General features: G+C 51.0%; 1 protein-coding gene across 1 annotated transcript in view; it reads right to left on the reverse strand.

The window, feature by feature from the left end:
- Positions 1-466: 466 nt before the first annotated feature.
- Positions 467-10,528, reverse strand: part of LOC103800453 (ectonucleoside triphosphate diphosphohydrolase 2-like) — a 12,324-nt gene continuing 2,262 nt past the window's right edge. The window contains exons 3-9 of the mRNA XM_009072830.1: positions 8,082-8,238; positions 7,290-7,449; positions 5,651-5,878; positions 4,335-4,607; positions 2,970-3,065; positions 1,896-2,027; positions 467-697 (exon numbers count right to left, since the gene is read on the reverse strand). Of these exons, the coding sequence (XP_009071078.1) occupies positions 467-697; positions 1,896-2,027; positions 2,970-3,065; positions 4,335-4,607; positions 5,651-5,878; positions 7,290-7,449; positions 8,082-8,238 (1,277 nt within the window). The remainder of the gene's footprint in view (positions 698-1,895; positions 2,028-2,969; positions 3,066-4,334; positions 4,608-5,650; positions 5,879-7,289; positions 7,450-8,081; positions 8,239-10,528) is intronic.

Below are 10,528 nucleotides of genomic sequence, written 5' to 3' on the forward strand. Positions count from 1 at the left end.
GTTGCCTCATATTCTGAGCATATTTGAACATTCTTCCAGTCTTCACTAGTGGCAAAACTGCAGGTTATCCCCTCTTGTGGGGGCACAGAGCCCTTTTTCTGGACACCACCTCTCCTGATTCAACAGGATTATTCAGTATTAGCTGCACAATAGCTCAGGGCCTGCCTGCTCAGAGGCATTTCATGTTTGACATGAGTAATCCCAGCTGTAGCCCAAGGAAGAGCCATGCAGGCTGGTCTGGTTTGGAGAAGGAATAGCTTGCCATCCCTCAGGAATCACAGGTTTCCTGTGCAGCAGGATCCATTGTCTCAGAGTAGTGCAAGTACCAGCAAGTTCAAATAAGGCACTGAGGCTCTGGGAGTCCTGCAGGGAAATCACTTGCATCCTCCAGTGATTACACCTCTGTGATTTCTGTCTGGACCCTATTAACTGTGCTCTGGAAAGAGTCTTGAGATCCAGAAAAGCATCAGTTGTCATCAAAAACGCTGCTGTTCCTGTTGCTGAGGCTGTTCTCCTTGGCCATCGCTCGGTACGAGATGCGCATGAAGGAGCCAGTGAGCAGCACCACGAAGAGGATCAGGAGCAAGGACCACACCCCTGGTTCAATCCCCTTCAGGATGCTTGGGCTGTCCTGGGGGATGGTGTTGGTCAGGCTCAGCAGGTACCCAAGAGTCCAGCCAGACGATCTGTCACCCATCTATTGAAACAACAAGGAGGAGAGGTCAGAGGAGAAGACTGCCTGGACCCCAGCGGTGTTTCTGTGCATGGGCCCAAGGCCTTGTGTGCTTTCTCTGAGACCGATCCAAGGATTGGGCTTGAAATGAGGAACTCTCTCACCCTCCATGCCCTGAGTGCACTATTAGGCCTTAATGGCCCTGACTAGTCTCACCTGGCACTGCCACCCACACTTCTGCCCATGAGCATGGGAGCTCCATTTAAGCTCTTCCTTGAGCTGTGCTGTTCCTTCTGCTTACTGACTGGTTTTCCCAGATGGAACTCAGGTCTGCATTGTCAGTACTGTCTCTGGCATGGTTGAACCTCAGACCTGTGTTGTAGGTTGCTTGCCTCTGGCTTTCCTGGCTGGGCTCCCTGGAGGGACTCTGGACGTGGTTCATTACCTTGCCTTGCTCTGTTGGTCACCATGTGGCTGACTGAACTGCTGTCCTCACTGTGGCCCTGCTCAGTGGGACTGTGCCTTCGCTGGTGAGAGTGAAGAGGTCTGGAAATAGGCTTTGTTCTTCATTGTGAGGGGGAGCACCTGAATCAGTCCTCCTTTCCTTTGGGGCTTCAGGTCCTGAAGATTAGTTTATTAGATATTGGATTAGATATTGGGAAGGAATTCTTCCCTGTGAGGGTGGTGAGACACTGGCACAGGTTTCCCAGAGCAGCTGTGACTGCTCCATCCCTGGGAGTGTTCCAGGCCAGGTTGGATGGGACTTGGAGCAACCTGGCCTGGTGGGAGGTGTTCCTGCCCATGGCAGGGGGTGGAATGAGATGAGCTTTAAAGTCCCTTCCAACCCAAACCACTCTAGGATTGTATGCTTATAAGGCAGTTATAAACCTTCACTAGTATAAAGGTGGTTGCAAAGAGGTGGGACAGAATCTTTCGGCTCAGGAAATTCTATCTGCAGTTTGTCCTCGGCATTAAGCGGAGATCATGCCATACTGTCAGGCACAGGCTCCTAAAGATGGTGTTGCTCCAGCTAAGGTTTCTGACCCACCTGTTTTTCAGTGGGGACAAATGTCACCTCTAGCTCTCTGACTGGTTTTGTTGCTTATCACAGCTGTGGATCCATTTTGCAGAAGCATCCTGCAGGAGAAGCCTAGCTGGTTAGGCCTTGTGACCGGACCCAGCCCTCCCTGGTAACTGAAATACCACCCTGCAGGTAACTGACCTTCTGGAACACGCTCCAGGCAGGACGGTCAAAGTCAAGTGTGTATCCCTTTGTACTGAGATGAAAGATGAAGGCAGACACAGCACAGTAATCAGCAAGTGTATCCAGGCTTGTTCTGGACTCCCTAACCAGCTGGAGCCATTTCAAAAAAATCAACAATATGGGGAAAAAAAAAATCAAAGAAGTTAATATTCAGTAGGTGAATTTCAGGCCTGCTATAACCTCTCCTTTCCTGCTCTGGGACTGGCTGTGGGACTGGAGCAATGTGAAACCCCATTTCCTGCACCCACTGGGCTGTGGCCTGGGAACCAGTGTCATCTCTCAGTGCCTTTGTTCCCATCTCATTAAGCCAGGCAGTTCCAGGAGCAGCAGGATTGGCAGCCAGGTCTCCTACAGTTGCCTTGCTGGTGAATTGCTTGGTATGATTTCCTGCTCTCTAATTAGGTTGAGCTAATGCTGCAGCCTTTCTCTCAACAGGAACATTAAGATCTCTCTCCTCCATCCAAAAGAGAACACTTTAGGGAACTGCTCATGGGCTGTGTTGCCTCGTTAGCAAACCCTGTTGAAATTGTCCCATTTGGATGTTACTGTGGATGCTCAGTCAGTATAAGTGTAAATGAGGGTGACCTCATAGCCACCAGCCAAGGGATAGAACTGACAGATCTCCCCTGGCTTGCCCTCCATGGGTCCAGGCAAAATGGGAAAGCCTCTGGAGTCTGTGTGGATGTGTTCCTTGCACTTAAGGAGAGGAGGATAACAGGAAGACCAAGGTAATGTACAGGAGTGAGTAGACAGCCTTCCTATTTACTCTTTAATACACAGTGAATGGCACTTATGGCTTCTCACTTAATTCAGGCCAGGTGTTACCAGCAGCAGCTAGGATTTGAGAGGAAGGAAAATAAGCGGAGCCTGTTCCTCAAAGTAAACCCCAAAACACAAAACCCAGGCCAATCCAAATTTTTCCCTGAGGGAGCCAGGAAGTTATGGCTCTGTCAGTCTGAGCCCTCTGGGCTGTTACAACAGGCTATTCCTTACTTCCCACTCTCCCTGCACACCAAGTTATTCCACAATTACCTCTTTGATGGACATCCCACACAGCCCCTTGACAGCCTGACCCAAGTCAGGGGAGGGTACCGTTTGTCTCATGAAGTCAATGGCCTCGGAAATCACCTACAACAGCAGCAGAAATAATCATCAGGTGGGACTGTGCTCTGTGTCCTTGCACTGCACAACAGGCCAATAGGAAAGTGAGAGGCAGTGACTGAAGGTACATTGCCAGGGTGTCCTTTGTGTGCTGTGTTGGTGGTTACAATTTCTTGGATGGGGGCAAGGAACACAAACAGATCTGGAGATAGAAACAGATCTGTTCCTTCCTGGCCCTTCCTGGCCCTGCCTGGGTAAGTGGATTAGTCACAAAGTCATAAAATCATTTAGGTTGGAAAAGATGTATAATGTTAAGTCAAGCCCTCACTAAACCATGTCCCCATGTGCCACATCTACATGGCTTTTAAATCCAGGTATGGTGACTCCACCACTGCCCTGGGCAGCTGTGCCAGGGCTGGACAACCCTTTGGGGGAAGAAATGTTTCCTAATATCTAACCTAAACCTCCCCTGGCACAACTGAGGCCATTTCTCCTTGTCCTATAAGCCTCTTACCTGGGGACAGAGCCTGATCCCCACCTGGCTGCACCTCCTGTCAGGGAGTGGTGGAGTGAGAAGGTCTCCCCTGAGCCTCCTTTTCTCCAGGCTGAGCCCCCCAGCTCTCTCAGCCACTTCTCATCAGACTTGTGTTCCCAACCCTTCCCCAGCTCTGTTCCCTTCTCTGGACATGGGCCAGCACCTAAATGTCTGTCTTGTGGTTAGGGGCCCAAAACTGAATCCAGGATTCAAGATGTAGCCTCACCACCTGAGTACAGGGGTGTCCTTATGCTCCTTGGTACCATGTCCATGGGAGATTCTCAGGAACAGGGAACTGGGGTAATTTCTGTAATTCCTCCCTCTGAAGTGCACTCAATTTGTCCTAGGATCTTGAGATGCTCCTGGCTAAACAACCCAATGACTCTGGGCACCAGATCCAGGTTCTCAGACAGAAATATGTGGTGGAGCATGCCCAGGTGTTTGCTAAGAGAGTGCCAGAAAATCTTCAGGCTTAGTGTAGGAAGACCTGCTCAGCACACAACTCCTGACTCTCCTATCCCTGTTGGCTCTGGAGCCTCAAAGTTGTTCTCGGAAGCAGGCATTGCTGAGACATGGATGAAGAACCTCCACCACAGTCACTGGTGGGAAGCTGGTGGTCCACATTTGAACAGCTGTGTGGCAGTGAGGGGGGGAGGGCAGGAGTGCCACAGTGGAGCTGTTCCCACTGTATTTACTCATGATCAAGCTGGTCCTATTTCATGGGTTCTCTATACCAGTTGCCTACCCCAGTGAGAACTCACCAGAAACCTGGTCTGGAGGGGCTTGGGAGCACTGCTGAGGGAATGCTTGAAGAAGCTGCAGGAAGAGGAAGAGTTGAGCAGGTTTTGCACAAGCCTCATGCAGGCAGTGAGATTGCTGGAGCCAGTGATGTTGAAGACCTCCTCGGGGCCAGGGATGCCCAGTGTGTCATCACTGACAGCACAAGGCCCAGCATGCACCGACTGCCACTGCACTTCCCGGGAGTAGGTGAGGGGCCAGCAGGGATTAGACACAGTTTTAGCACTTCTCTGATCCTGGAGGCAGAATAAAACAAGGACAGAGGCAGCAAGAGCGTGTTAACATGGCAAAGGACAGCTTTCCCCTGGCAGCACAGTGTTGAAATGGAGCAGGCAGGCTGCCAAAGGTTTGCCAAATCTTGTCATTGAGTCGACTGCAAGGCCCAGGCTGGTGCAGCCAGCTCCTGGCTCCTGCTGCAGGGACTGGACTGCTGTGGGAGGCTGAGGAGTCCCAGCCCTACCTGCCCTCCCTTAGACCAGAAATACAGTTTCAATGCATCCTGTACTCTTTCTAGTTGCAAGAAAGAGGCTATTCTGGTCTGCTCTCCAAATGGCTCAACCTCCCAAGAATCAGTGTTGCTTATCTCTAGTAACTCCTTGCTGTAACTGAAGTGGATCTCCATGTGGGACATCCATGTCTCAGGTAAGGGTAGGTGAGGTTTATAAGAGAGGCAAGTGGATGGACAGGGAATAGTTTACTTCTCAAAAATACAGTTTTGATGAAGGCTAAAGTGATTCTTGGTTTGTATCAGATCCCACCCCACCCCCTTCCCCAGGTGAAATAAAGTTTGGAAGCACAAAAACACTTGCCTGTTTCCAAAATGAAATACTGCTGTGTTATAGATACTTCAAGATTAAAGTCAGCAGAGAAAATACTCCAGATAGAAGGTCCCAGTTGGTTCTCAGGTGCTGCTGTTTAGGCTCCTGTTCTTGGGCAGAGGAGCAGTTCATAGGAGCCAAGGGAAGCCTTGGCTCTCATCACCCTAGAGGTGATGTTGGCACCTCTGGAGACCAATTTTGTGCTTGTGTCTATTAAGTAGGAGCCAAATAGGGCTTGTAGGTAGTAAACTCTTGAATGGGTGCCTGTGTGTCTGCTTGGAGGGCACTGATTTGTGCACAGAGTGTTTTACAAATGCACTGGGCTTTTTTAGGTGCATGCAAATGCTCTCTATTAAAGACAGCGATTGATATTTTGTCCATTAGAAGCTACACCTTGTGCAACTGTCATTTAGTGAAGCTGTATCCAGGAAGTTTGCCAGTGTCCTCTGGCAGATACTCACCTGGATGAGCACAGAGAGCAGCCTGCTGCAGAGCTGGTCGGTGCCGTGGCAGGGGCAGTGGTGGGTGTACACCTTGTGTGTCTGCCCATACAGCTGCAGCCTCACTCCCTCCTTTGGAGCCTGGCTCTCTTCTGCCACCTTGGAAGTGAGCTGTGCTGAGGTTCCTCCCACGGACAGGACTCCTGCCATCCCCTTCCCAGAGGGGATCAACTGTCCTCGCCAGTCGTACTGACACAGAAAGAACCAGAGAGGTCAATCCTTGATCCTTCTCCATCTGGGTCACAGTCAGGGGCAAGCATTAGTGCACAGAGGGAGGAGGCAGCTTGCTGGGGCAGTACAGCCTAACTTGTTTTTTGCTCACAGGACATAAGGGTGCTGAACTGGTGGCTTCAGAGGGAACAGAGGAGCCATTGTATAAGCACTGCCATCTGCACAGAGACCTTCCCACAGGCCGTGGAGGCAAACAGGGCTCACCAGCCTGCATGGCTGCTCAAGGCAAGTCTCAGCAGGTAGGAGCAGGGGAGAGAGGAGAGGGTGGAGGGGAATGGCAGGGATGTTTCCAGGTGGGCAGATACGGGCTTCAAGTGCTGCCTTGATGCTAAAATGATCTTCCTGTCGGAAGAACCCTGTGGTTTCATCTCCTGCAGTCTTGCAAAACTGACTTTGGCAATGCTGAAGTTAGCAGCACAGGCAGGAGAGTTTATGTGGGGTAAGCACTGTGTCCCTGCCAGCAGGACTCACATTCCCTAACTGCCATGTGCTTGCTGCTGGTTATCAGAACTACCTTTCACATCCCTGATGCAGAATTACTCAGTCTAACCCACCTTTCTCTTGCCCTTTGAGTTCTTTTTGAGATCATTTGGCTTGAGAAGGGATGGGTGAAGCAAGAAAACTGAACTCTGGTTTATTTTGTTAGCAAGTGTCATCTGAATACAGACTGGACACTCAGCAATAATCTTACTAGTGATTTCCTTTCCAGAGGCTTTTGCTTTGGCAGCCACAGACTCTACTTTTCTGCCCACCATCCACAGGATGTCCCATGGCACAGCTGGACTCCTGTGTCAATCCCTCAGCACTCCCCAGCAGCAGCAATGCCTCTTTGACAGTGGCACTGAGTTAGACCTGCAGGGACTCAGAGCAGTGGAGTTCTTGGTGACACCCCAGGGCCAGGATATGTAAGGTTGTTGTCCAGAAAGCCTCACATCTGTTAGGACAACTGCATGGGCATGTTCATGAAAGGCTATGGTAGAGGTTTGTTTGGTCCTTCGACCTAGTTATAACCATAGAATCACAGACTGGTTTGGGTTGGGAAGGATCTTAATGCTCATCCAGTTTCACCCCCTGATGTGGTCAGGGACACTTTCCACTAGCCCAGGTTGCTCCAAGCACCATCCAACCTGACCTTGAAGGGATGAGGCAGTCACAGCTTCTCTGGACAACCTCACCATCCACCTCACAGGATGTCCCCCAACCAGCTGGTGTTGGCTCTAACCCTGCCTGCTCTGAAAGGCAGTGAAAGTTGTGCTTCAGCATGTTTAAAGCACAGGGTTTTACTAACCCTCCACATGTCTCTGTGGCTGTCTCCTAATAGGAGTTGCTTAGCTCAGCTCTGTGTGCCCCAAGCAGGATTGTCCTTTACCTTGAAGAAGTTCTCCAGGACATAGTTAACAGCAACCCACTTGAATGCTTCCTCATCTGGGCTGGACAGGATTTGTGCCCCCTGAAAGTCGAAGGGGGATGATTTCAGGGCTGCAGTCAGGGCTGCAAGGAGACCATCAGAGAGGATGGGATGGGTGAAGCTAAACAGAAAAGCACAGAGACACAATGACAATCCCACTCCTGCTGCTTCCCCCTCCCCTTGCATGGTGCTGGGGGCAAGAACAGCAGCAGTTGTGCCACCATTCAAGAATTTAGGAGTTTAGCACCCTCTTCCACTGAGGAAACCCTCTGGCCTTGTCCCACTGAGCTGGTCCCCTCCAGACCTCCCCAATGTCCAAACGGAGATAAAGGTCCTAGTAATGAGGTGACTGAGAACAGGGTCCACAAAAGTGTGGATGATAAGGTGGATCTTCCCACCACCATTCCCAGTTTGCTGACAAGAAGCACCCCTGCAGCCCATGTGAGTTGTCACACAAACTGAAAGCACTGGAGCTTCAGGCCTGACTGGTGTTTTCCCTAGCACTAATTGTGAAACTACTTGTGAAGGAGATGCAGTTGCAGGACTGTCATCCTCATGGCTGCCTGGGGGGACCAGGATAGAGCCACAGCCATGCCATACTCCTCTGGAGTCCATCAGGGCCTGAAGAAGGTTTACCTGACTAGCAGATTAGGGAAGGAACACTCTGCAGAGCAGACAGGGTGAGGTGCGTGTACAGAAAGATCCATGTGATGTGTGCTGATCTCTGGGTGTGGGTTTGCAGCATTCACTCACTTCAGCTGCCTCATGCTGGTGGTTGCTCCCAGGTAGAGAGGGGTTTGGCTGTGCTGCTCTGCTGGGATCTCCTTCTGGGCCCAGTTCAAACATGGCTCCAGGCTCTTCCCTACTTTCTGAGGAGAATCTGAGTAGCTGGAGACTCCGGGACCTGAGGACCAGGGGACAAAATGAAATTTTAAGGAAAGTCAAGGGAGAACTGTGAGAGCTATTACCCCAGAGATCACTGTCCTAGGGCATGGTTAAAAACAGGACCTGTCACAGGTGGAATGAAGGAGTTCCAGGTATCCATCCTGCTAGCTGAAATATTGGGAGCACAACACATGTGCATATTAATCCTAAATTGCACTAAGAGAACCCTAGCTCTGCTGCTGAGCCATCCAACATATCAGCCACGTGACTGCTGCACAGCTGAGGCTGTCTCAGCCCACAGAGGGAGAAATGTGGCTTTAGCTGCTATAAAAAACAAGCAAAGGGACACACTGACACACAGACAGAGATGAGGCTGATGTGTCACTCTCTCCTCTGCATATTAATCCTAAATTGCACTAAGAGAACCCTAGCTCTGCTGCTGAGCCATCCAACATATCAGCCACGTGACTGCTGCACAGCTGAGGCTGTCTCAGCCCACAGAGGGAGAAATGTGGCTTTAGCTGCTATAAAAAACAAGCAAAGGGACACACTGACACACAGACAGAGATGAGGCTGATGTGTCACTCTCTCCTCTAGCCACTTCCTCTTGTGTTGGTAGAAGTGGCTTCAGAGCCCCTGCCTGCAAACAAGGCCCCTCTGCTCTAGAGGAAACTGGTGCTGTGCAGGGGGAAACTCTGTGCCAGTCTTGTCTCATCTTTCCAGCAAGAGTCAATGAGGTCTTAAATTCTGGGTTTGGACTACCACCCAAGAAGAGCTTCACTTCCCCATCCTCACTCTCCTGGCTGTGTGACTTCCTCACCACATGCTTTGATCTCCTGGACCCCGTGTAGGGCTGAGCTGCAGCTTGCTACAGCTGTGACTTCCTGGACCCTGTGTAGGCCTGAGCTGCAGCTTGCTACAGCTGTGACCATGCTGCAATGCAGGCAGCACTGCTCCCATCTGGGCAAGAGACATGCCTGGGCCTCTGGTTGCTGCTGACAACAAACTACTGCACAGAGCTACAGCTGCTGCTTTTAACCCAACCAGTGAACATGGGTCAAGGGACATGCACAAGGTTTCAGGGAGCATCTTCTGTGTGTGGTTTGTGTTGCTTACAGCCTGCACGAGCACAAACCCTGTTCCCTGCTGGCTGTGCCCTCCCACAGCACACTGCAGCTGAGGGCTCAGTCCTTCCCACCATCCAGCTATAATCAGGCTTTGACATCAAAGCAAGATTGAGAGATAGGGAAGGAAAACCCCAAGAATTAATGCATGAAACCCTTTCAGGTGGCGTTAGCAGGGCCTAAACTGATTGAAAGTACTGAGGAAAACCCCAATATATTCCAAAATATAACACCTAAAGGCAAACTGAACTCATGCTTGTGCTGTCAAACCCCACACAAGGGATTGGAGTCTTTGCACCTCTGTTGTCCTGGAGCACTTAGTGCCCAGGGTACACTCAGGAGGAGGTAGAAGATACCAGGATACTGCAGCCAGATTTGTCTCCATTGTTGTCCACTGACTTACCTGGGTGAGATGCTCCAGCAACCTTGGCTCTGCCACTGATCCATGTCATGATCAGGATGAGCTCCATCCTCTGTGTGCTTCCCTGCCTGCAGCAGCCCAAATATCCTGTCACCTGCCACTGCCAAGTGCTCGGATGCTCAGCTATGTGTGGCTAAGTCTGCCCAGTCAAGAATCACAGAATCATAGAATCATAGAATCAACCGGATGGGAAGAGACCTCCAAGATCATCGAGTCCAACCCTACCGTGGTTACCAGACCATGGCACTAAGTGCCACATCCAGTCTCACCTTAAAAACCTCCAGGGATGGTGAATCCACCACCTCCCTGGGCAGCACATTCCAATGCCTGAGCACTCTCTCTGTAAAAAATCTCTTCCTAATATCCAACCTAACCCTCCCCTGGCAGAGCTTGAGTCTGTGCCCTCTTGGCCTGCTGCTGGTTGCCTGGGAGAAGAGACCAACCCCCACCTGACTCCAACCTCCTTTCAGGGAGTTGCAGAGGGTGATAAGGTCTCCCCTGAGCCTCCTCTTCTCCAGGCTGAACACCCCCAGTTCCCTCAGCCTCTCCTCATGGCACTTGTGCTCGAGTCTCTTCACCAACCTCGTTGCTCTTCTCTGGACCATGCTGAAGAAGAGCCATGCTGAAAAGAAGCAGCTCATGCCTCACTATCACCAAGCACTGAAGCACAGCTGGGTGATGCAGGAGCCAAGGAAATTGTGGCACTGGTCCATGCACAGGTCTCTGGGTTTCCATTCATCCCATGCCAGTCCCACAGACCCCTGAGCAGG

The sequence above is a fragment of the Acanthisitta chloris genome, unplaced genomic scaffold (assembly GCF_000695815.1).
Source record: "Acanthisitta chloris isolate BGI_N310 unplaced genomic scaffold, ASM69581v1 scaffold30374, whole genome shotgun sequence".
Lineage (NCBI taxonomy): Eukaryota > Metazoa > Chordata > Aves > Passeriformes > Acanthisittidae > Acanthisitta > Acanthisitta chloris.